This window comes from Microcebus murinus, chromosome 15, assembly GCF_040939455.1.
Source record: "Microcebus murinus isolate Inina chromosome 15, M.murinus_Inina_mat1.0, whole genome shotgun sequence".
NCBI classification, from domain to species: Eukaryota; Metazoa; Chordata; class Mammalia; order Primates; family Cheirogaleidae; genus Microcebus; species Microcebus murinus.
The window spans coordinates 76,667,433-76,693,622 of record NC_134118.1 but is presented as its reverse complement, the minus strand read 5'-3'; the positions used below and the strand labels follow the sequence as shown (position 1 = coordinate 76,693,622).

Below are 26,190 nucleotides of genomic sequence, written 5' to 3'. Positions count from 1 at the left end.
TGTAAACAATTATGGGCGTCAGGGAAGAAAAAATAAATGTTTGCACCATCTTTACGAGAGGCATGATGTGGGAAATATAAATAAGCCAGATCTCGCTCTAGTGGCTTATTACATATTTAATATTGGAGCACCACAACAATGGCAGTTTTTAAAAACCGTGAACTATGGTCATTTATCTTCTTAAAGATCACGAGAGAAAATATTAGGCGGTACCCAAAAAAACCTTCGGTATTTATTTTTATGTTTCTGGATCAAAGCGGTTTCCTGTCACTGTTTCTTCTTTTGAGACAAGGAGTCCAAAATGAGAATTTGCGGTATGGGGGGTATTTGAGAAATGTCGGGAGAAGCCCTCTCCCGCGGAGCTGTGGGCTGCATACACATATGGGCGCGCATTTCGGGGGATCTTTGGTTATGGGAAAAATCTTGTTTTCTGACCTCAGTAGAAAGATATGTCCATTTGGAAATTCAGCATTTAATCATACCCATAACGTAAAATTATATCTAGAGGGAAAAAAAAAAAAAAGATTTAACACAGGCAGCGTGCTGATGTGTCCTGTGCCCAGAACGGATTAATCAACCCGGATTCATCTTGACCCTGACGCATGTCGTGAAAACCGCCTTTGTCGCCAGGGTTCCCGGATTCCTGAGGAATATTCCTGGCTCTGGCAGGAGGCATCTGCATCTGCATCTGCATCTGCATATATGTGTTTGTTTTGCATTTCAGATTGAACTTCTGATTTTGTGTCGAGATTTCCTGATTTGATACATAATTAAAGTAGACGGGGTTTAACTGGAGTGGCAGGGCGGTCTTCTTAGAAGGAACTTCTCGATTTGCAGCATGTGTGGACAGTTTTTTTTTCTTTTTTCCTCCATAATCAATCATCTGGGGTCCAGTTTTTTTATAGCGTTCTCCTACCACCCGCCAAAATACCTACTCTTGTTGGTAAATACATCTTATTTTAAAGAGATCAGGTGAAAGTGGTGTTCCTCAGCGGCCTTCCAAACCAGGGTATGAGAAAAGGGTGGTTCACCTCACTGTTAGTCTTCACTATAAGCATGCTTATAATTGTAGATTAGATGATTTTGTTGAGTTTATGTAGTGGTGTATGGTAGAAATGGAAATGCAGATTTTTTGGGGGAATGAAACTATAAAATATTTTAAATAAAACACTGCATGGGGTGCTTTCTTCTGCACAGCTAAAATTATGGGACTGGAACTGTTTTACTTTTTATTATTATAAATTTAAGAAAGACACATACCACATGGGAAAAAAGTCTTCTCTGTTTTTGAAGAGTGTTTCTGAGAATCTACGTAAAATACATTTTTACTTACTTTTTGTATTGTATCAACAGATTTTTAACTTTTGGACAATTGTTTCTGAAACCTGCGATTTATAACTTTCGTGGGTGTCATTTTAGGGGGACATTTATTCTGTGCATATGAAATTATGCACAGAAAATTATTCTGTCTTTTGAGAAGTATGACATTGTCTAAAGCGTATGTATCAGAACCTTTGTCAGATCTTGCTTTTCCCGGGAGTTTGGGTAGTGGCTGCCAATCACGTACAGATAGTTGACTTTTCTGCCTTCGCCGCTGCTGGTGTCTGAGGAAATTGTCACTGTGCCGTCCCTGAGCCGGTCAAGGCAGCTTCTCAGACCTTCAATGACGTCATTCTTCCGCCCTAAGTCCAGCACCAGTCAAGGCAGAAAGCTGGAACTGCACGTGGAAAAAGTGTAGTGAACAGACACTCTCTGCTACCGTGGGGTCTTTGAACTGTCTCCCCCAGGCCCCTAAATCTCCAGATGACCCATCTTCCAGCTCAGGCTGTGTTTCCTGTGCATACAGGTGTGGCGTTCTGGGAAAGGGACACATTCCCCACAACTACATTTAATAGTATCCACTGCTGGAATGAGAAACAAAGGCAGCTCCTTCTCACTGTGATTGCAACAAAGTATCCAACAGTAATCCCTCTACCATGTGTCCCCGAAAATAAGACTTTCCCAAACAATAAGCCCTAGCAGGATTTCTAAGCATTTGCACAATAGCAGCCCCACCCCGAAAATCAGCCCTAGTGGCGGGCGTGGCTACACAGCACGTCTGCACAACCCGTGCGTGTCATCGCGGAGCGGGAAAGAACACGAGCAGCCCTTCTCATCTGCCCCGTCGTGACAGCGACTGTCCCAGAGGTGACCGGAAAGGTGCAGGCAGCCCCACCACCAAGGTCGGCTCCCCTGTCAGGTCCCGGCCATCCTGTGCGTGCTGCAAGCTGAGGCTTTGGGGGGAAAATAACACATCCCCTGAAAACCAGCCCTAGGGTATCTTCTTTTTTTTTTTTTCTCTTTTCTTTTTTTTTAATCTCAGCATATTATAGGGGTACAAACGTTAAGGTTGCATACATTGCCCTTGTCTCCCCCTTAGGGTGTCTTGTTGAGGAAAAATGAACACAAGACCCTGTCTTATTTTCAGGGAAACACGGTAGACGGAGCAGCTTGGAGCACTCGCTCTGTGAAGTGGTTAAATATCTGGTACTCTGGGTCTCAGGCAAATCCGACAGGTGAGCAGCACACCTGGCCTCGTTCTTGTTGCACGGCTTACACCCCAAGTTCATGGTGTGTTCCCATTCACATTTTTGTGCCCTCCCAATATAAATTTTTGAAGCTAGCACTGAGGAGTTAGTATTTATTTTAAGAATCTAGCACTGAGGATTTACAGGGGAGCAATGCAGGCTTTTCTGTTGCATTTTCGTAATTAGATTGAGGACTCAGATGACTGATCGTGAAACCCCCCACAGCGGACGTGGACGCAGACACCTGCCTGGGTCGTCGGGGGCGGGGGTGGCGTCCGCAATGTCTCGGGCTTCTCATCCGTGGCGGGCAGCGTGCTCTCCACAGTGGCCCCCGTCCTCGTGTTCATTCAAGTCCATAGATTCGTTTCCTCGAGGGTATTTAGTTTGCAAGCACTTTCTCCGGCGTGGACTGACAGGCTTTGCCGCTGGCAGAGTCCTGCTTCTTTGCTTTGTGGGATCCCCCCTGACAGTCTGCTGGGGACCTCTCTCTGGAAAGACGTGCGCTGTTGGTGCTCGTAAGCTCACGCTTACTTCTGCACGCGGTCGTTCGGAAGTCGGGAACGTGCTAGCACTCTGGAAGGCCGAGGCAGATGGATTGCTCAAGGTCAGGAGTTCGAAACCAGCCTGAGCAAGAGCGAGACCCCATCTCTACTATAAATAGAAAGAAATTAATTGGCCAACTAATACATATATAGAAAAAATTAGCCGGGCATGGTGGCGCATGCCTGTAGTCCCAGCTACTCGGGAGGCTGAGGCAGGAGGATTGCTTGAGCCCAGGAGTTTGAGGTTGCTGTGAGCTAGGCTGATGCCACGGCACTCACTCTAGCCTGGGCAACAAAGCGAGACTGTGTCTCAAAAATAAAAAAAAAGAAAAGAAATCAAGAGCGCGAAGACTTCTTAATGCCAATCGCTGGACCCCAGCTTTACAAAGAAGGCATTGGGGAATTGGAAAGTGGGTGGAAGAGACATTTTCTAAAGTTAGGGTGTAGGAATCACAGTCTTGGAAGCTCATTCCCACCACATGCTATTTTATGAAATGCACTTATTTGGCACATGCAACAAAAGCACTCTGTCTTTTTCAGTCTCTGATTTTAAAAAAAAATTTTTGTAGTACGTTGAAAACAAATAACCTTTAGGAGGTTATTTGTAAGACAAAACCTGCGGTTTTCTGTGTAGTTTCAAAACTGTTCTTCCTGACATTTAATTTCGGTCTATTGGTTGGCTTCAACTCCCTTTTTTGACCATTGGAATCCAAACAGAATTCCAAATGAATAGTAAATATTCCAATTGCATTTGGGCATTTCCCTAGTATTGTCTTCTGTACCCAGTGTCCCATGTTACTTTCAGTTCTGATCTCGCTAATCTCAAATGATTGTATTAAATGGGTCAGATGAATGGTGATTTATACTTTTAAAACTGTTTCCGTCCAACTTTTGTCTTTTGATGGAAAATGCGGTATGTAAAGGAAACCAAAATAATACCAATGTGGATTTGAGAATTCCCTGTTACCTCTTTGCAGTCGAATATCTCATATATATTACATTATAATGCAAATTCTAAATACATGTTAATACGAGTTGTCATGGTCTACATTGCTATCCCAGTGCATAAGTAAAATATTTTAGTATACAGACATAGGATGTTTAGATTTAAATAGAAGATGCATTAAGGGAAACTTCAAATGTGTGCAATATAAAGAGGGAAGCCATGCCTTCTAAACTATGCGATAGGTTGAAAATTCTAAAATGTCTAATTTTTCCCCGTCGATAATATCAAAACGTAATCCAGTGCGTGCATAAGTGGATTGGCTTGGTCACTCACTGTTGCCTAGTTTCAAAGAAATACTTGGTTTGCTCCTGAAGCAGTTTGCGGCATATTCAGAACTGCCAAACCGTCCTGAAGCTGGTAGTTTAGAAGAAAGGGCGATGTCCTCCCGACCGTTTTCCCTCTTTGTAACTGTCACGCGGCCTCACGCCTGTTCCGCTGCCCAGAAGTACAGCGTTTGCTTCTGCGAAGCGGTTTATCCTTGGATCGCTGCTCTGTGGTTGATACAACCCATCGAGACGTGAATCCTGCTGCCCGGGGAAGGCCATTAGAGGAGAATAAAAGTCTGAAACCCATTTGAGTTTTATTACACGCGCACTGGTTTCATTTAAATGTGGCACTGAAACTCCGCTCTCCTGGGGTGAGCACTTTGGGTTTTCAAGTCAACCAGCAGACTCAAAGAAGGGAATTTGTTCCTGCAGAAAAAAACGAATGCTGATAAAGACGATGGCAGTGGTCACCCTTGGCAGTGACAGGGAACTTGAGAACAGTGTGGACTTCGAACCCCTCTCCAGACCTGCTCATCAGAGCCACGCTGGAACCAAATCCCGCCACTCCGGGGCACACGGAAGCCAGAGAGGGCGGTGTCAGTGCGCGGCGGGAACTAAGAAAAGGGACAGGCGGAGAGTCTCGGCCATGGTCGCTGCCCATAAATATCTGCATCGTAAACACATGTGATGGGAGTTTTAAAGAACTAGCAAACTTGGATTTACCATAAAAGCTTGCAAAACCGTAAGATCTGTTTTTTCTGAAAGCCAGCAAGACTCATACCGTCGCTGGCCCAGTGTTTGGTTCCGGTCGGCCGTCCCCGGTTCTGGGGACTCCTGGCTCCAGGGCCACGGGAGGGTTAGTGTTTCTTTCTGCTGCGTGTATGTGAAGCTGATTAGAATCCGGATTCAACTTCGGGCAGCAAACCAGCCTCTTAGCTAGGGTTGTAAACCGTTCCCCAGACCCCTCGTGACTTTGCTTCTGCCGTAGTGAAAAAGTAAGACTCTGGTCTACTTCCTCCCTCTGCCTTTCATTGGAAATAGGGCAGGGCAGAGGGGTCGAGGAGAGATCTAACTGTCGTGAAGATCTTTCCGTATGCCGAACTGATAACCCACCTTGAACCCATTTCTGTTTTCTTCCTTTCTAGATATTTATATATATATATATATACATATATATATAAAATAAGATGACTCTCGCAGAGATTATTATATATATTATATATTATAAGATGACTCTCGCAGAGATTATTATATATATTATATATTATAAGACGACTCTCGCAGAGATTATTATATATATTATATATTATAAGACGACTCTCGCAGAGATTATTATATATATTATATATTATAAGACGACTCTCGCAGAGATTATTATATATATTATATATTATAAGACGACTCTCGCAGAGATTATTATATATATTATATATTATAAGACGACTCTCGCAGAGATTATTATATATATTATATATTATAAGATGACTCTCGCAGAGATTATTATATATATTATAAGATGACTCTCACAGAGATTTCTATGTCGATGCCTAGCTAAGGGGATACTTCGAAGAAGTCCGTCCTAGAGCCTTTAAAATAACCATTCTTTTAAGAATTACCTCCCCACCGATCCCCATTACTTCAAGAATGGTAGCCCCTTTCGCCATCCTTTCACGAACCATGTTTTGGAGCTGGCCTCTGCGAGAGGTGGAAAGTGCGGGTCCTGGGCCCCCTTCCCTCCAGCTGACTGTCCTCAGAGAAGGGAAGTGCCCATGCGCGATACTTACCTTATTCCTATCTCCTATCAGTTTCGTAGGAGAGGACTAAATCGGGTAAATAATTTTCTGTGATGAGCCTTAGTTCGAAGCCTAACGCGCTGCATAGCTTTTAGGATTGAAGTTTAAATTTTATACATCAGCTCATTTTATTAACTGGTTCTTTACAGTGCTAAAATTCATCAAGAGTTTGTCTACTTCGGGCTCAAACAAAGCAAGGAGGCCATTTCCCGGTTATGCTAGTGGACATTTCCAGTCTTAACAGAGAAACGCACCTGCTGGGCAGAGCTGAACTCTCCGTTACTTCACAGCGGCTCGTAGAGCTTTGCTCGGTGAAGTAGCACAGAACACCTGGGGTAAAAGATTGAGTGGGAATGTTTCCAGGTTTTAGGGGGATGGTTCAGAGGCTCCTGAAAACGTGGACCGTGTCTTAGTTGTCATTAACCCTTTGCACTCGGATGTCGAGTGTGGATAATGCCGAGTGGATAATGAGAAAAAAAGCAAGCGAGTGCAAAGGGTTAAAGATGAAAGGCCTGGCATCTAGTGTTGCCTAGGTATTTCTTTGGTAGTTGAGTACCGCTTTGTAGAGACGAGAGGCAGTGTTGTCTTTAGAGAAACCGCATCACAAGTGGTAGGGAGTGTGACGAATTGCCGTGCCGGGGCAACGCTCTTTTGTCTCTCCTGCACGTCACTCTGTAAAACCATCGTGGCAGGTGGCTCAGTGGCTGTTCCCCCTCCTCCCACCTGTCCGGGAGGACCCCTTAGAACCTACCGTAAATCAGTGACATCTTATTCAGGGAAACTGCCGTTCCCTCTCCCCACGGACACCAGAATAAAAACCTGGGTCGTGCCCTCTCACGGGTGACTGATGTGTATGCCGCGGCAGGTCCAGGGCGTCCGGTTGTGGAAACTTTCTGAAATATTGGCGGTGTTGCAGCTGCATTTCCGTGCTCCTAGCGGCGTTTTTCTCATTGTGAATAGCTCTGTTCGTGTTGATTGCCCTCTCAAAGCAATTGAGTTGATTGCTTTGTGTTTTAATTCAACTTTTCTTTCTTCTTCTTTTTTTTTTTTAGCTGTGTTTTGGGGTGACATTGCCTTAGATGATGAAGACTTGAATATCTTCCAGATAGACAGGACAATCGACCTCACACAGAATCCCTTTGGAACCTTTGGACGTGCCACAGGTACGGTTGGTTATTGGATTAATTTTGTGTTCGTTTTGGACAAAATACCCTCTTGAAATGTTGCCAGTCCTCTCTCTCTCTCTCTCTCTCTCTCTCTCTCTCTCTCTTTGAGTCGTTTTTAATATCCCACACGGATCAACCTTGATTTCCTGCACACAGATGAATATATTTAGAAATCTAGGTTCTACTCATGGTTTTCGTTTTATTCGTTAGTGTAACAAACAGGTTGTGATGTGTGCTGTGTCCCGGGGCCTGGATTTTAAGTGCTTTGCCGATAGGAACCCGGAATTCTCGTAACAGCCCCATGAGGGCAGGTACTAATACCGTGATTTGCAAGGGGAGGGACTGAGGCGTAGGAAGTTATATATTAATAGCTTTTTATTGTGGCCTGGACTGGAAGTGGCCAAGTTGGAGCCAGCGTTGGATTCTGAGGAAGGCCGAATTTCATTCTCTCGGGAGAGCTACATTGACCTGCTTCCGTCTGGGCATTGAGTTGCAAAACGTGCATTATGCTTAGGGTGACCACACTGAACTTATTTAGAACAATTTATATATGTGTCTCTATCTGTCTGTACAATTTTTATGAAAACCCCAGAAGGCAAATTCAACTTCAGTTGTTTTGAGCATGTTTAAATTATGCCAATATGGGACTTGAAATCTTTAAAAGATGACTTCAGTCTTCATCTTTAAATATTTTTTTTATTAAAATTTAAATATTCTTTACATTATCTTGGTAAAATTTTTACTCTGTATTAGAGAAAATTTGTAAGGGTAGAAAGATAAAATTTCTTTTTTTTTTTAATTTATGGCTAAAATATGTAATTGATGTCATGCTCTTTGATCTCATTGCATCTCCCCTTTTTACTATTTTTTATTTTCGTCTTCTATTCCATGAAAACAAAATAGGTAGTTTCTTTCTGGTATCTAGCAAAATGTAATATAATCTATGTTATAGACTGAAGACTTTTACTGGAATCATTATCTCTTTGCCCAGATTACTTTTTTCACAACTCTTTACTATGACTAATTTCAAACATGTGACAGAATGGACAGCATAGTGCAAGGCACGCTAGTGTGCTATTACCATGTTTGCTGTGCGTGTTTGCACATATGCAAAAGTGCATATACAATTACATTTTGGAATCAATTGCTGAAAACACAGCATGTTACTGTTAGCTAGTCGTTACTCTATGTAGTCAAAATAGCTTTATAACATCTAAGAAATTTATTTAAAAATAGAAGCATATAAGATAAAACATAAGGGATTCACTTAAAATAATGGCACATACTCCCATGTTTCCCCGAAAATAAGACAGGGTCTTATATTTATTTTTCCTTAAGAAGACACCCTAGGGCTTATTTTCAGGGGATGTGTTATTCTCTCTGTGCTCAGCAGGAGGCTGCTAGCTGAAGCTTTCCCATCCCCTGGTGTTTGTGGGGGGTGAGAGAGGCCCACAGCGCTGAGTAAAATGGCAGCCACAGCTCTCCTCCTTCCCCCTGGGGACACACAACACCTAAAGCGGAAGGTCCCCTCCTCACTGCACTGAGGAGGCTCAAAGCCTCAGCTTGCAGCACGCACAGGGTGGCGGGGACCCGACAGGGGGAGCTGCCCTTATTGGTGGGGCTGCCCGCACCTTTCCACTCACCTCTGGGACAGTCGCTGTCAGGACGGGGCGGATGAGAAGGGCTGCTCGTCTTCTTTCCCGCTCCGAGACGACACGCACGGGTTGTGCAGATGCGCTGCGCAGCCACGCCCGCCACTAGGGCTTATTTTCGGGGTGGGGCTGCTATTGCGCACATGCTTAGAAATCCTGCTGGGGCTTGTTTTATGGGTAGGCCTTATTTTCGGGGAAACACGGTAGTTAGTAACAGTGTACTTTGTCCTTCGGGACATGTAGTGGCAGTCTCTTCTGAAATGTGCCCCAGCATAAGGGCGAGAACCTGCTTCGCAGTGTGGTCACGTGCGGAACACCCCGTGGAGTTCCCGGGTGGAGACTCCCGTTGCTGGGTCACATGTGATGCTGCGTGAAGACCATGTGTTCCCGACAGCGGAGCGATGGTGCGACTCGGCAAAATCCTAGATTTATTTCGAGTTGCCATTTTCAGCTTTTATTAGAATTTTCATTAGCTTCAGACTTTATTTAGGTCATTTCTTTAACCTCTCTCCCCCACTTATTTTGAAGGCGTTAATCCTCTGTGATTTAAAAATTTTTTTAATATTATTAATTAAATTTATTTCATTTATGGTTAAACTCTGATATAGTAGTAGCTGGAAGAAAAAAATGTTAATTCAGATAAAGAAAACGAAACAGATTATATAATAAAAGCATTTATGCTAAATGTTTATGGGAAAGGTACACATTTGAAAGTTCAGTAGTAACTTGAACCATTCAGTTGAATTTCAAACAATGTAAAACTATCTTATATATATTTTTCTGTCTTTTACCTTTCTTGTTAATTTGTTTATACTGATCTGACTGTATTTCTCATTTCCTAATTTTAAAATGTATAATCTTTGCTATCATACTTAATTTGTGTATTTTCATGGTGTTATAAAACGTGAAAAATAACCACTTTCCCTTTTTTTCTATTCCAATGAACTACCCACATGGAATTTTATTTCAATTGCTATAAAATTATTCAGATTTACTAAAAATATTATTAAAAACATATTGCCTTTGGTAGTTTAGAAGCATTGTTTTCCCAATTTTGTATTTACTGTATCCTTAAATTACCTTAATATTAATAAAGACATTTCTTTTATCTCATAATTAGCCACCTTATAAATCCAGTCAGATGTATTTCTGGCCTATTTAATACAAATATAGTTGCTACATAATGGTCATTTCATGCACATAAATGCCACACTTTAAAAATGTTTCTTGTAACGGCTCAGGAATGAATATATTTAAGCATTACCTCATCTTTCTAAAATGTTCGGTGAAAAAAATCTCAAAAATTTTTCTCAAGATGCACAGCAAAAATGTGACCATGCAATGCAAATAATTAAGCAGATTATTATCAGCGAACAAGCGCTCTAACGTACTTGCCTTATAAGGACTGACTTGATTTTTCTTTTAAGAGGCTTGTATGGCAATAGATTTTATTACTGTTTCTGCTTTTTTCTTTTGTTTTAGTTTCAATCTAGGTAATTAAGCTTCAGTATTCGTTCTAAAGGTCAAATGGACATTGGAAAGAAACAGTTCGAGTGATCTGGCGATCGTTTGTGGTGTTCGTGGCTTTCTGTCTGTCTTTACGGGCTCGGCTCTAAGACGGTGGACCATGGGCGTTTGCAGTGCAGCAAATTCACCTGCACTTGTTCTGGTGTCCTGAGTGGTTGTGTTGGCGGTTTGCCCAGGGATACCACTTTGTTATTGACTAAAAGCATTCAAGAAAGAGAGAATAGGGGGCAAAATTGGGAGCAGCATTTCATGAAAGCCCTGGCATGGAGTCAGGGGGCTGCGTCTTTGCCGAATGCTGTGCTTCCTCACTTAGCACAAGGATCTAAACCTCTTCCAGTCTCTGCTGGTCAAATTGCACGGATATTTTCCCCCATCCCTGTCCCTCCTGCTCTCCTTGCACCGTAAAATTCTTTGCTCTGCATTTTTATAAACTTTTCAAGTTGCGTCGTGTAACAGAATATATTCTGTGGCTGAACATTCATTTGGAGTTTTTACCTTGTGGCTTTTTTCTAGTTATGTGTTATTGGTTTTTATAAACTTAGAGAAACTAATTTCCCAGATTTAGTTGACTCCAGTATAAAATATGATACGCTCTTAAAAAGTTCTCAAAACGGATGGAAGCTTTGGAGCAAAGCTTGCACTACGCATTTGCCCTTCTACTGTTTTTCTTTCCATTTGCTGATTTGGCATCTGAAAGTATTCGGTTTGCATGGGGGAAAGGGCTGGGACGCAGTTGGCAGGGCAGAGAGACTTGCTGTCATTTATTACGACACTGTGTGAGGTCAGGGTCACAGGGAAGAAAAATGTGTCAAATTATCAACACATGACTCAATTGTCATCATGCCCAAATAAAGCCATTTAGATGCTCTCTGTGTCTCCCCCACCCCTTATTTTTAGTTTCCAGCATTGGTTGTGGTAGAGTTTTTACCCCCTTCAAAGATTCACGGATATTCATAACTCTTAACGATTTAAGACCACACAAAAAATACGTCCAAAGAGAAATCAATGTAGCCTTATGCTGCTGTTTATTTGCAAGAATTTTAATGGACTTTAACTTAATTGTTTTCTTTTATTCTTTAAGGTGCCCTCGGAGACCACGGTATAGCAAAGAAGCGGGGAGCCCTCTACCAGCTCATAGACAGGATAAGAAGAATTAGCTCTGGTATACCAATGTTTAAAGTTGCAGGCGCTTGACTTGATGCACAGTAAATATTACGCTCACAGCAGTTCGGTTCTTTAAAGTCAGGGTGCCTCTATGATGTGAAGTACTTAAAGGACATGTGCTGAGAAATTGGTATTTTGTGAGCTCATATTTGATGTAAGTTTTTAAGAAGTTGGAATGATTCGAAATGTTCCTTTAACTTAAGATTCTCCCTATTAAACCTGTATCAATGTATTTATTTTATTGTTGATAATTACTCCCAGTTAATTTCGTATCATACCAAGGTATTTTTAATAAAGCCTGGAGCTACATCAGTTTTAATCAAATGAAAAAAATCTGGTGCTTGTTTTGAAATGAAATCCACTTAAATTAAATTGACGAACTGATCTATTAGATTAAAAAATAGTTAAAATGTTTTTGACCATTCTAAGAATATTTTTGAGATATATATATATATATATATGAACATTCAGAAAAACTGCCTCCGGTTTCATAATTCGTTAATGTTGATAGTGTTGAATGTATTAACAGCTATTTGTAGATTTTAGAATTTTGTTTTAAATTCCCCAGTGTATAGCTCCTGTCCTAACATTTCTTGAGTTGATGGCTTATCGATTAAATACTCATGGTACGTACATTCAAGAAATAATTTTCCAAGCAAAGGTGCTTTGCTTCAGGGTGTTGAAGAGATTTCAGGCTGACCTGGGGAATGTCAGTTCTGATTGGAAGGATTGCAGAGTTAGCAGGAGTAAGAAGAATCTCGAACATCACGGGCCTGTATTAGACGGTATCTGTTTTATCACCCGCTGGTAAATTGGTAGTGAGCTAGTGAGCTAGAAAGCATAGAACAATTTTTCTGTGGCCGATGAACGTGCCTGACTTCTGTCGGCTTCGGGCTATTGTGTGGAGATTCATCAAAATCCACTCGTAGGGCACAAAGAAATAGTATTTTGACATGAAACACTCAACTATTTTAAGGCTTTTTTTTTTCAAGCACGTAACATAACTAGAGTTTCCCTTTCGCGCCTTTTGGCGTATTCATGCAAACATGCAAACCAGACATTCCGACTTCTGTCCTTCAAGAGGTAAAGGAGCCCCTGCCCGAGAACTTGTGTCTCACAGAATGTTCTAAATGTCGCCGCAGGCTCGGAGCAGAACGGCACCGCGCAGGGGAGAGCGCCCCCGCCGCTCCCGGGGCAGAGCGAGAAGAGCCGGCTCCCCAGGGCCGCCACGTCCAGGACGGAGAGAGTGTGGCCGGGAGGCGTGATCCCCTACGTCATCGGGGGCAACTTCACTGGTGAGATATTCCCGGAGCTTCCATCTGGATGAGCATGTAAAAGCCACCGCGCAGATCCAGTGTGTGTCTTTGTAGAATGTTAATATTCTATGGAACAGCACCGTGTCCCCCCGAAAATAAGACCCACCCATACAGTAAGCCCCAGCAGGATGTCTAAGCATGTGCGCCATAGAAGCCCCACCCCGAAAATAGGGCCTAGTGACGGGCGTGGCCGCCCAGCGCGTCTGCACAACCTGTGCGTGTCGAGCGGGAAAGAACACGAGCAGCCCTTCTCACCCGCCCCACGAGAGAGCTCTAGTGCTCGACAGGAGAGATCGGGGCCGGTGGCTCTAAAGGAAACAGAGTCGCAAGACATTCAGGATGCGATTCGGGGTTTGGAGAGTGATGATGATGTCCCAGAAGAAGACGACTTCATTCTATTTGAATAAATGTAGATGGTTGTACCGTACTTAAAAAAAAAATGACACATCCCCTGAAAACAAGCCCCAGGGTGTCTTCTTGAGGAAAAATAAACGTAAGACCCCGTCTTATCTTCGGGGAGACACGGTACTAAATCAAACTTGGGAAAATGCTCCATTAACCTAGGCGGTTAGTTTAGAATGTCTTTGGAACTGAAGAAAACGTCCTCGGTCTTGTGTTCTCGGGGTCTGGAGGCCCGCTCTGGTCCCAGACCGCGTTGCAGGTGTGCCCGTCAGAGCCGGACCTGGCGGCTGGTCTGCGCCCTTGGCGGGAGGAATGGGAGCCTCTCGCAGAGCCCGTGCACGCGTGTGCGTGCAGACAGGCGTGCGCTCCGGCAGGTGACAGCAGTGGCCTCCCCCAGTCCCAGCCAGACCGGGGACGGGACCCCGCTGGGGACGCTCCCTCCCGGGCGGCGGTGATGGGATTGACGCGGCGCGTTCCTTCCAGGCAGCCAGCGCGCCATGTTCAAGCAGGCCATGAGGCACTGGGAGAAGCACACGTGTGTGGCCTTCATCGAGAGGAGCGATGAGGAGAGCTACATCGTGTTCACCTACAGGCCCTGCGGGTGAGTGGGACCGGGGACCGCTCTGGCTACGTTTAGGAGGGGAAACAAGAATTGAAAGATCCGTGGATACCAGTCGTTTCTTAATCTTGGCTTAGCATTTTGTTCAGGGAGAGTCTGAATTTCCACGTAGGAGAACATTGCACGTTACGTGTGCACATACGTGCTCTGACCATGGCGTTTGTGCATGGCACACGCGTGCTCCTCTGCTGCCCCGGCTACGTGACCTATAACCGCGGCGTCTCCAAGTCCCTCCTCCTGAGTTAGGAGCTTCCCTGTTGCTGTCTAGTCATCCCGTCCAGCTGCCTCCAAACTCTGCGGCGTGCGTTTCTGTCGATCGTCTCCGTGAGCCTCTTGGTCTCCACCTCCCCCCGCGCCAGGCCTCAGCTCAGTCAGCCCCGCCAGCGCACACCTGGCCGGTTCCATCCCTCCCCCCGCCCCGCCCGTCCTCTGCCTCTGGGACTGTCTCCCGCAGCGCCGGCCAGAGCAGGCACCTCGCTTTCCGAGAGTCCCGGCGTCCCCTCCCGCAGGTGTGTTCCAGACCTGCTTCTGACGCGGTGGTGACCGGTGCTTTCTCCAAAAGAAGAATGGATTTTCTTTTATTTCAGCATGTTATGGGGGTACAAGTGTTGAGGTTACGTATATTGCCCATGCCCCCCTCCCGCCTCGAGTCAGAGCTTCAAGCGTGTCCATCCCCCAAATGTTGTACATCTCACTCATTGTGTCTGTATATACCATCCCCTCCTCCCCCCTGCCACCTGCCCGACACCTGATAGATGTTACTCCTGTTGTCCACTGAGGTGTCGATCCGTTAATACCAATTTGCTGGTGAGCGCATGTGGTGCTGGTTTTTCCATTCGTGGGATGCTTCGCTTAGTAGAATGGGCTCCAGCTCCAGCCAGGAAAATACAAGAGGTGCTGCATCGCCGTTGTTTCTTAGAGCTGAGTAGAACTCCATGGTGTACATACACCACATTTTATTAATCCACTCGTGAATTGATGGGCACTTGGGTTGTCTGCGCATCTCTGCAGTTGTGAACCGTGCTGCCTGCGTGTTTATAGAAGAACAGATTCTTCAAGTTGTGAAGCTGCTGTGTTGAGTGTCAGGAGGCGGTTCTGCAGCAGTGTGCCAGTGGGCGCTATTCATATTCAACCAATTGAAAGAAACACATTTTCTAAGCCTATTTTAAAAAAGGAGCACCCACCCCCTCCTTGTGCATCAGTACCCCAGAATGCTTCGGGGAAAGCCTGAGAATAAGGCCAGATTCCTCCATCTCATGTCCGAGGGATGCCAGGATGCCACCGCAACTTCCACGTCAGCCCCCAGAAAGCCGGAGATCCGGCCGAGGCGCGGTGTGCAACCCCGTGTGCTTCAGAATCTTTATTGTGAAAGTTTCCAAACCTCTCTCCCCTGTATTTCCACTTAAGTGGAGTGTATATCTGAAGATATGGTTGAATTCAGCTTCACTTTTTTTTTTTTGCTGAGAATAGCTGGCTGGGGTATGTTGCCTATTTACACCACCACATGCCTGAACATGCGTGTGCTGGACCTGCCTATTTACACTGCAACATGCCTGAACATGCGTGTGCTGGACCTGCCACTTGAGTGACTACTTTAGTGAGTGATGGGTACATTCAACTGGTGGCAGCCGAGTAAATGTCCCCATCGTTTCAAAACAGTGATTTTTCTAATGCTGTTCTTTTTAAAAATTCCTTCTGCTTTTATTATCTGGAATCCTTGTATAAAGAAAGGCTTTCCTCTAAAGTGCTATATGGCTGTTTGAATACCCCAAAGAGCAGTTCATAAAAAGAAATCCAAAATAAATGCTTAATTCTTTAGGGGAAAATAATTCTTGCCCTAAGGACATGTACTTTCTTGGGGGAAAGCATGTAATTTCAGTAGATCTTGGAGGGGAAGCATTGTATCATCTTTGTTTTACCATATTTTCTTAGAACACTTAATTTAACTTAAAGTAATGTATTTTAATTTTAGCCCTGTCCGAGTGACACTAAGAAAAATTATATACCATTAGCTTCCTAGATATTTTTGGATAGTGCCACAGATTTTTAGTCATGACTTATTAAGCAGCGTTTCCTTCTAAATTACTCTAAATTTGGCTTGATAAGTTTTGGTTACATTTAAAATGCCTCCTAGTTCTTTGTATCTATTTAATATTTAAAAGGTCCAAATCTAGACTATCCTTCCTTCCTTCTGGCTGTGAGGGGCGGATACGGCTCAGCTTACATGTCTCTGAGCGCGTAATGTGTTCCGGTCGATGCGTCTTTTCCTCCTCCCCACCCTTCAGTTCTGAAACACGAACGCAGCCAAAGCATCGACCACGTGATATTCTAAAAAACGCCCAGTTTCTGTGTGCAGTGCACTCGTGTTTATACGAACTCCCTTCGTTTTCAGAGCTTCCCACTTCCCCTGTTTTACCCTCCCTGGTTATTTCTTTTCCCGTTCGCTGCCGTGTCTCCTGTCCTTGCTCACGGCGTCTCTGCGGCTGGGATGCCTTCCTGTCTGCCGGTGGGTCCACCGCCGCCGCCGCCTCCTCACCCGGTTCTGGGCTGCCCGCGGTGGGATCTTGCTGCACCCACGGCCGTGACAGTTTCGCTCCCGCAGCCTGTCCAAGCGCTGTCCTCCCCAGTGACGGGGACGGTCACTTGCCGCCGGGCCCCTCGGGACGCCCAGGGCCCTGCTCCGCGTGTACGGGGATGCATAGTTTACACGCTGTAGACACACATTGCATACGTGCAGCGAGGGAACGCAAGACGCTGCCTTCTCCATGAAAAGGGTGCCCATCGACCCAAGAATGGATTAATAAAATGTGGTATGTGTATACCATGGAGCACTATTCAGCTCTAAGAAACGACAGTGATATAGCACATCTTATATTTTCCTGGTTAGAGCTGGAACCCATACTACTAAGTGAAGTATCCCAAGAATGGAAAAACAAGCACCACATGTGCTCACCAGCAAACTGGTACTAACTGAGCAGCACCTAAGTGGACACATTTGTCTACAGTACTAGGGTATTGGGCAGGTGGGAGGGGGCGGGTATATACATACATAATGAGTGAGATGTGCACCGTCTGGGGGATGGTCATGCTGGAGATTTCAGACATGTGGGGGGAGGGGGGAATGGGCATTTATTGAAACCTTAAAATCTGTACCCCCATAATATGCCGAAATAAAAAAAAATGGCAAAATGAAAATTAAAAAAAAAAAAAAGAATTTAAAGGGACGTTTAGGAACGTGTCCTTCAGTTATGTCAGAGACGTCAAAACTGAAGTCGTGACTTGCCCACAGCTACCTGAATGCGTAGTCGCGCTCCTGAAGTTAGACCCCGGAGCATCAACGTGCTCATGCCTCTCCGACTTTCACAGTGGTGATGTTGCAGTCTGGTGATTTGTTTGCCTGTATTATTTTTTCAGTGGTAGGGAAGGAGGAAGCCTTGTACAGGAGCTGACCACTGGCCCGATGATCATTCATTCAGAATTGCCACTAACGACCACAATCTGATAAAACGATTGTTTAATTATTTTGTCTGTGATAATACTGTACTTAAATCTCCTGAAAAAAAAATGTTGTAAATCATTAAAGAGTTTGGAAGCTGATATTGCACAAAAGGCTTAGGGTCAACTAGGATGAGATATTTGTCAGCTCAAACATTTCACACTCCTGTTGGACTTCAGCATTGGATCGTTTATCTCTAAGAGCTGTGTCAGTAAGTGTGTGGCGTTTTACTGTATCTGGCTCAACTCTTCGCTGAATATGCACATCCCGCAGGGTGGTACTGATGGGAGCTAGATCAATTCTGTTTCTAACTTTAACCTGGTAGGGCCGCCCCTTACTATTTAATATCACTTTCATCACTTCCATTGAGTTCACCAACTAAATCAGGCAACTTGTAGCTCTTGTAATCTTTTAAAATAAGAGCTAAAATAGTTTTCATAATTTATAGGAGGAACCGTTAAATATGGAACCGCTTGTGTGTTTTAGAATATTATATTTCCCACAGTAATCTGCTTTTATTCAGTTAATATTTATCGGCCCCTTTTCCACGTCAGGCCTTCAGTAGGTGGGAAAATAATAAAATATAATAAGCAAAAGGTAGAGGTGAGAACATTTAGCTGCAGTGCATTTCCTGTTTTTAAATTGTATTGTAAATGGACATACATGTTTATGTTTATCTACATGTATGTTTGCACACATGTGTACATGCTTGCATAGGTGCCGGAAACCCCCTCGAACTTCCACAGTGTCCCTGAAATCACTGAACAGGTGCAGAGTAATAGGAACAAAGGCATGCGAATCCATTTACTGTGTATACACATTACATATGTGTATTATTAAATATTTAAGCTTTCAGAATGAAGACCAAAAGGTGCAGGAAAAAGTCCATTTTTATGTTCAGGTTCAACAAAGTGGGGGCAGCTGTGTAGAAATGTGGCCGGACAAGAAGGGTGTGTGCTAATGCTCACAGACTGAGTGGGGAAACCGAGGCAGCCCTGTCTGTCTAGACTCTCCTTGGCCTCTCTGAGCAGGGTCCTTCCTCTGGGCGTGGGCAGGGCCTTCTGGGATGGGGGTCAAAGGTGTGATAGTTGGTGTGATAGGTTTTCTTGAGCGAGGGCAGGTAGACCCTATGCTGGCCACGCTTTGAAAGGGGCAGACAAATCAGAAACAAAAATTTAAGAGCCGGGTACAGAAAATAGCATCAAACCAAGAACACATTTTGTCATGCTTAAGTCAAGTTTTAATAAATGGTGCTGCCCTGTCATTCCATACTGAATATGCCTCTAAGCCCATCTATAATTATTTTTTAATTTGAGAGTCTAGAATCCTTCTCTCCCCAAGACTTTTGGTTAGTCAGGGACCAGACCAACATTTTTCTTCATTTGCAGGATATTGTAAATAATAGCTCCATGAATAAGGCAACGTGGAGTCTATTTTTCCTTTCCATTATGAAACCCTATTTCATAGGAAATTGCTATGGGTACAGTTAGGCTAAAAATGGTGTTTTAGATTAAAGAAATTGACCACATTGCTTTGCTGTCTCCCAGACTTTGATTTCCACAGTACTTTCTTCTCTGAGTATAACCAGCAAGAATGACTCAGTGTGGGTAATTTAGTTGCTATGTAATTATCCGATATTTCTGTTTCATTACTAGTGATTCAAAGTGGTAAATATTTCATGTTACATCTCCCCTAAATTAGAAAATTTTATATTTTTCTGCATTTAATACTTTTTGGGTATGTAAGAAATAACTGTTAGAGTGTATAGTAAGTGTCTAGGTATGGCTTAAACCATAGTATTTAAAAAAAATAAACTACGGGGGGGGGGGGGAAACACCCTTCACTCTCTCCTTCCTTCTCCACCAATTACCTCTTTCTTCTTTCTATTGCCGATTTACTCAGTTTAATTAGCTGATACAGATTCATAAATAGTGAGTACGAATCAGTTCATCTGATTGGCAGGGTATGGGTTAAAATGCTCAAGTCCTTTAAGACTGTGGGACAATTTGGGGACCAGGGTGGGTGGGGGAGAGGGAGATGAGAATTATATTTGTGGAGAATCATGAGGGCTGTCAAACAGACTCACCCTGGAAATTGAAATAGCGAGTCCCTTTTAATCACTTGGAGTTATTAATTTTCCGCAGCCTCCCATTCGGTGAGTCGGGAAAAGGTGTTTGCTTTGTCTCATGCATGTGCTTCTCATCTCTAAGGCCAGTTTTTGGAGGCCTCTGTTGCTGTGCTCAGGACAAGCTGCTTTAATTGAAGCCCTAGTTACTAAAGTGTTGCATGTGACTTTATTTATGTTTATAATCGCAGCAACCACACTAGTGTACCATTTAAGACTTATTTCAAAGCGGGTGTCCCGTGTGTTCAGTCTCTCACGTGTGTGTCTGAGAATCTTCTGAACGGCCACACACGCACACACACCCGCGCACGTCTGTGCACACATGCAAAGTGAATGGATGGAACGTCTGTATTTCGGATAGAAAGACACAGCTGGATGTGTGTGTGCGTGTCCGTAAATTGGTGACAGTTTGCAGAAATGTATTCCCGGATGTTTCCCCCGGTGCTGGCCAGTCCGCGGGATTCTCTCGGGGGGCGAGACGGAAATCACACCAAGCCATTAGGCTGACCACGCGGCACACGTCACCGGAGTCCCACGGTTCTCTGAACCGTGACCCGTCGGGGATGACAGAGCATCAGGGACCGGCAGCTCAGGAGCGGCGGGCTCGTTTCTCAGCCGCGGGGGCGCCGAGGGGGCACAGTGGTCCGGGGTCCGGGCGAGGCCGCCTGGGGCACAGACAGACGTGAGAGGGTTCATGCTGCGTCTTCACGGGCGGAGGGGGTGGGGGCCTTTGCCCCCCAAGGGAAGGCACCCCCTTCACAAGTCGCTGACAGTGACACCATCCATGGGGGCAGAGCCTCCAAAGGCCCCGTCACCTCCAAACACCGTCACCTTGGGGGGCGGGCTTCAAAAATGAGAGTGGGGAGGGGCACCTGAGCATTCAGTCTCTGGCACTGGTTAACCAATGACCCTACGTAATCCACCTTTTTTTTTTAGGAAACAGAGTTTCACTTTGTTGCCCAGGCTAGAGTGAGTGCCGTGGCGTCAGCCTAGCTCACAGCAACCTCAAACTCCTGGGCTCAAGCGATCCTCCTGCCTCAGCCTCCCGAGTAGCTGGGACTACAGGCATGCGCCACCACACCCGGCTAATTTTTTCTATATATTTTTAGTTGTCTAATTAATTTCTTTCTATTTTTTAGTAGAGACGGGAGTCTCGCTCTTGCTCAGGCTGGTCTCAAACTCCTGACCTCCAGCGATCCTCCCGCCTCAGCCTCCCAGAGTGCTAGGATTTCAGGCGTGAGCCACCACGCCCGGCCTCCTACATTATATTTGAAAATAGTTTCTAACTTTCTTCATAATTTCATCTTGTTTGAACTGAACTTGTAGCTGTATATTTTTTGATCTTAAGATGTGTGGGGATTTTTCTAGTTATCTTTCTGACACTGATCTTAAGCTTAATTTCAAGGTAATCCACCTGTTGAAAATAATTTTCTTTGATTAACATCTCTCAAAAGTTTTCTGCTTTTGTGAAAAAAAAAACCAATTCTTTTGTGAATAGGAAAAGTAATATTTTTTATGATGAACCAACCTCTTTCCTGAATATATTTGCTTTTTCAAAGAGAAAAATGAACTTTACTTTTAATACTGAAATAACATTGGATTATTTCTAGATAATCACACCGACAAAGTAGTTACCTAAATGCTTAACAGGAATTGTGCGGATAAAGTTTATATCACAAGTAGAATGTGTGTTGAAACATTAAACTTCTGCATACTGTTAATGTCTTAACGAATAGCACATTAGTCATCATCATAGCTATTGTATTTTCTGATCTGTCTTTTTAACACTTCTAAAATTGACTTAGGGCGCAGGTTTTCTGATGCATAGATTAATTGCAAAAGCACTGGAACTGATTATTTGGAGACATCTGTTATGCATAAATTTAAAAGGACACCGGAAGCTAGCCGCATTTATCGAGGAAGGGTTCTTCTGCCTCTGGGTGGGTGGACTGTCTGGGTCCCCGTGATCGTTGCGAAGTGGCATCGTGTTGCATTCCCCTCGTCGTGCCCTTCCAATACCAGCTCCACCTTCTCCCTCTTCCAGATGCTGCTCCTATGTCGGTCGGCGCGGCAACGGGCCTCAGGCCATCTCCATTGGCAAGAACTGCGACAAGTTTGGAATCGTTGTCCACGAACTGGGCCACGTGATAGGGTTCTGGCACGAGCACACGCGGCCAGACCGGGACAACCACGTGACCATCATCCGAGAGAACATCCAGCCAGGTGAGAGGTCGTGGGGGTTTAAGGCTGACTGAACATCCTCGGACTGTACTTATGCAATTGACCGTCTAACTTAAAAAAACAAAAACAAAAAAAACAAAAAACGTAAACTAATTTTTTGATATGGTGGAATCAACATTTTTTCTGGAATAAAAATTACCCAGGATGATTTTATACTTTAAGTTTTTTTTTCCTAGAGACTGAATGATTGCATGTGTTTTTTTTTAGACTTGCTTTCTTTTTTTAAGATCTGGCTGTTTTATTTATCTTCGATTTCCAAGAATGGGTGAGAGCCAGTGAACCATAAATTAATATTATTAAATCTTTCTTTTTTACATAGGCATTTTTTTCGTGCTTAGTTCTCTATAATTTACGTTACAGGGATTTAAAAAGGGTCCAGGGTTTGCCATGAGACATTCTGCTACCGCAGGAATCTGCGTTGACGCCAGGTACAATTCCTGGAGAAAATTCCATTTCCAGGGTAGTCTAAACGGTTTTTTGAGATTTTCCTCTTAAGCTTGCCCACACTGTAGACAGATTCTTAAGAATGTTTTCAATAATGGAAATGTAATTTCTAGTTAAAGTCTACTTCTCTCTGATGGTTGGTGTTTGATAATGGCCTCATTGTAAGGCTTTTTATTTGTTTAACTTTTATATTCATAAAGATCACTTCAGTTGTAGAAAAGAAAAATCTCAGTGGAAATTTCCTTGTAAGTTTGTATTTCAAGCCTAAGGCCGAGCAAAAATGTGTGTGCTCTTATTTTCTTACTCATGGCCAGTTTTGCTTCAACATGGAATTCCTTAGAATCTTCTGCAATTAACTGCACCGATCGTCGTATATTTGGTGCCAACTATTTATTGAGGCAGTGTTAGGTTTTGGAGACACTGTCATGAAAGATACACACTTAGAGCGGGGCTCCAAGGGCACAGAGAGTGACAACGGTCACACTGCCGAGTCCAGGCGAAGTGTGACAACATGACCTCTGCCGGGTCAAGGGAGATGCTACAAAGGAACTGAAATTTAGAAGTAGAGTGGAAATGTCCCAGATGGACAGGTGAGTGATGAGATTTCTGGGCTGAAAAAACACCGTGCTCAAAGCTACCGTTAAAGAAAATGGAATCATTTCTGTCTGCCCGTGCAGTTGCATGGTAAGTCACAGGTAGATTTGTTGGGAATTACCTGGGAGTTTAGATCATAGAGAATATTCTATGTAAGTGTGGGAAATTTAGGTTTTATTCTCTAGCTACTGGGGAATAATCAAAGAATTATAGACAGAGAAAGTTCAGATGACAGAAAAAGAGGACTCTGTCCATCAGCTGCAGGAGTGACTGACTAGGTGTGGGGAGGAGGCACCTGAGGTTGAGGGGGCACCTGTGGTTCACTGGCTCTCAGCCATTCTTGGAAAGCACAGAGGTTTAGAAATAAAACAGCTAAATCTTAAAAAACAAAGCAAGTCTAAAATACACATGCAATCATTCAGTCTCCAGGAAAAAAAAATTTAAAGTATAAAATCATCGTTCGGTTAGAGAGTCTGCTCCCATACCATGTTCTAAATTGCAATCCCAATGGGTTAGTAACTATAAAGTCTGGCCCACAGATTTTTGAAAACCTGACCTTGAATTGGATACACTGTATTAACTTACAAGAAGCCCAAACAAGTAGGGAGGGAGGGGGGACTGGGCTCTCGGTCAGGGTAGGGAGATCGACAGGAAGAGGGAAATAGTCGTTCAGAACCGTTTTAAGAGGAGCATCATCTCGGGATGTGAAACCTCCCGAAGATTTATTTTTTGGCAAGAAGATGCACCGTGGCACAGGACACGGAACATTCGATATATTTTGGAATGTTGATACAGTAGCGTGTTTCTGAGAAAGTTCGGAAGAACGAGCAGTGATTCCATCTGGCATGTCTTTGAATTGAGGAGCCTGGGGATGAGCCTCATAAGAAAGGTGAGTCTGGACTTGCGGACCTGCCTAAAGACAAAACCGTGATGCAGAGTCGACTGTCCTGGGAAAAGCCGGAGGGAGAGGAAGGGAAAGTTGGGGATAGAAAACGGACAGAGAACAGAGTTGGGTATAGTGTCTCCTGAGACAGGGCAGGTGTCAGCTGACAGGTGAGAGGACAGACAGGGGGATGTGGCTTCCTAGAAGCTGAGGGAAGAAGGCATTTCAGGAGTGATGAAGTTATCTGCGGAGCTGTGTCGGAAGGAAGCGGAGCAGGTGCGTGCCGTGCCGTGTGGACGGGTCTAGTGCCCCAGCCTCCTGCCAGGGCTCACCCTGTGCCTCGCGTCATTAGGAGGGAGATAAAGAGGAAATGGTAATTCTGGAAATTACTCTAGCTGCCAAATAAATGGGCTCTGTTAAACACAGTTATTCTGTTTCCTCTGTTTGCCAAACATTTTATTAGGTGGACCAAAAAAAAAAATTATACAGGATATGACTTTCAGAAACGGCTCTCACCCTTAAAGATCGGATTCTGGTTCAACATAAGTATGTTCCCCAAACAAGGAGCAAGTGTATGAGTCGTGTAAAGAAATGTATAATCCTAAAACAGTACTGGGCAAATTATGGCTGTTCATATGTTTTGTTTTTTTTTTTATTAAACCTTCAGGCCTAAAGGACAAATATTTATTTAGTGAGATTTCCTGAGCAATTGGCACTTCTGGAGCAGAGCGATTCCAGGATGCAAGTGTTTATGTTGGAGATTAATCTTCCACAAACTGACGACTCGCCCTGGCTCAGAGACTCAAGACCAAGTGTTATTCCAGGGCGATGTCTAACTAGCGCAAACTTTGGCTTCACATTTATATGCAAAACAGGTCGTTATGACAGGAGCCAAACTGGTGTAAGGATCGGATTACTTTAATCCATGTGAGAGTAGGCTTTCAAAGAAGAAGGCTTGTCATTTCTTTTTATTCTGAAGTGCAGTTTCCCTGGGTGCTATGTGTCTCTGGTTCTCTTCCCTTCCTTCATGAAGTCAGCCTGATTTTATTTTATTTGGACGTGGATATGGCCATGTTCTTTTTATTTATTTTATTTTATTTTGTTTCAGTAGATTTAGGGGAGCAAGTAGCTTTTGGTCACTTGGATGAATTGTGTAGGAACGAGTCCTGGCTTTTAGTGAGAGCACCTGCCACCCCAGTAGCGAACAGTGTACCCCAATAGGTAGCTTCCCCATCCCCCATCCACTCCCCACCCCCCTCCCCCCCAGTCCTCGGTGGCCATCACTCTGCTGAGCGCTCTGCTTAGACCCCACTTCTAAGTGAGAACACTCGGTATTTGGTTTTCCATTCCTCAGTTACTTCACTCAGGGCAATCGGCCACGTTCTTTTTAACTAATAAAGAACATGGCGTCACGGGCGTGTGAGGTGCTCGGTTAACACGCGTCAAAACGAGTTGCCGAAGTTGCTTCATGCTCCGGCTTCAGAAATGTCTGTGGAGTGTTTTGCTTGGGTTAGAGAATCTGCCTCCATGTCATGCTGTAAATGGCAATCTTAATGGGTTAATAACTATAAAGCCAGGGCCACAGAGTTTTGAAAATCTGACCTTGAATTGGATACACTGTGTTATACTTAAAATCCTGATGAAGACGAGAGTTTTAACAGTCGTCTCTGGTGGGTGCTTCCTGAGAACGGTAATAACGACACAGCCATGTCAGAGATTTGTAGAGCACACATCCCATTAGGAGGGCTGGTTAATTAATTTACATTCACTTCTGTGTGAATGCATTAAAAGATGGAGCAAAACACTTTAATTTGGGTCTTGGCTTCTGTAACTTCTCATCCTTAATGCTCAAACAAGGATACTGGATTTCCCCGTTGCTCGCAGAAGAGACATTCGTTATCTTCTGTGGCATCACTCCTTTTTGTGTCTTTTTGGAAAAGCCTTTGTGACTATGATATTTTTATAGCGTATTTAACTGACATATCGCAGTTGGAATAAGAAGCCAGTTAGCTGAGTGGCGTCACAGTTCCATTTTGAGCTCCAAGCATGAATTTGGGATTCGAATAGCTCACCTTTATTTCTTGATGTCTCAAAGCTTTCCAAGTCACGTAAGTGACAGGGCTTGCATTGCCTTTGGCCGCCGAGATTGTGAAAACTGAGTCACCGGCACGTAAACCCTGTCTGAAGAAGCGCTTTGTTTCTGGAACCATCGGCGCAGACCTACCTGTTTCAGTCTGTGTTCTTTTCAAATTTCAAGAAACGTCTCACCATACAGGCACAAACAGGCAGTGGAAACACCTGTTATGACTGAAGACATCCAGAGTCAAAATAACAGATGTGGAAAGTAAAAAGAAGAAAAATAATAATTCTTCTTGATCTCAAAATAA

General features: G+C 44.0%; 1 protein-coding gene across 1 annotated transcript in view; it reads left to right on the top strand.

Moving 5' to 3' along the window:
* The window catches only part of TLL1 (tolloid like 1), a 180,635-nt gene that overhangs the window by 75,790 nt on the left and 78,655 nt on the right, over positions 1–26,190 (top strand). The window contains exons 2-6 of the mRNA XM_020280268.2: positions 7,227–7,337; positions 11,601–11,681; positions 12,826–12,978; positions 13,885–14,002; positions 21,686–21,864. Coding sequence (XP_020135857.2) covers positions 7,227–7,337; positions 11,601–11,681; positions 12,826–12,978; positions 13,885–14,002; positions 21,686–21,864 — 642 coding nt within the window. The remainder of the gene's footprint in view (positions 1–7,226; positions 7,338–11,600; positions 11,682–12,825; positions 12,979–13,884; positions 14,003–21,685; positions 21,865–26,190) is intronic.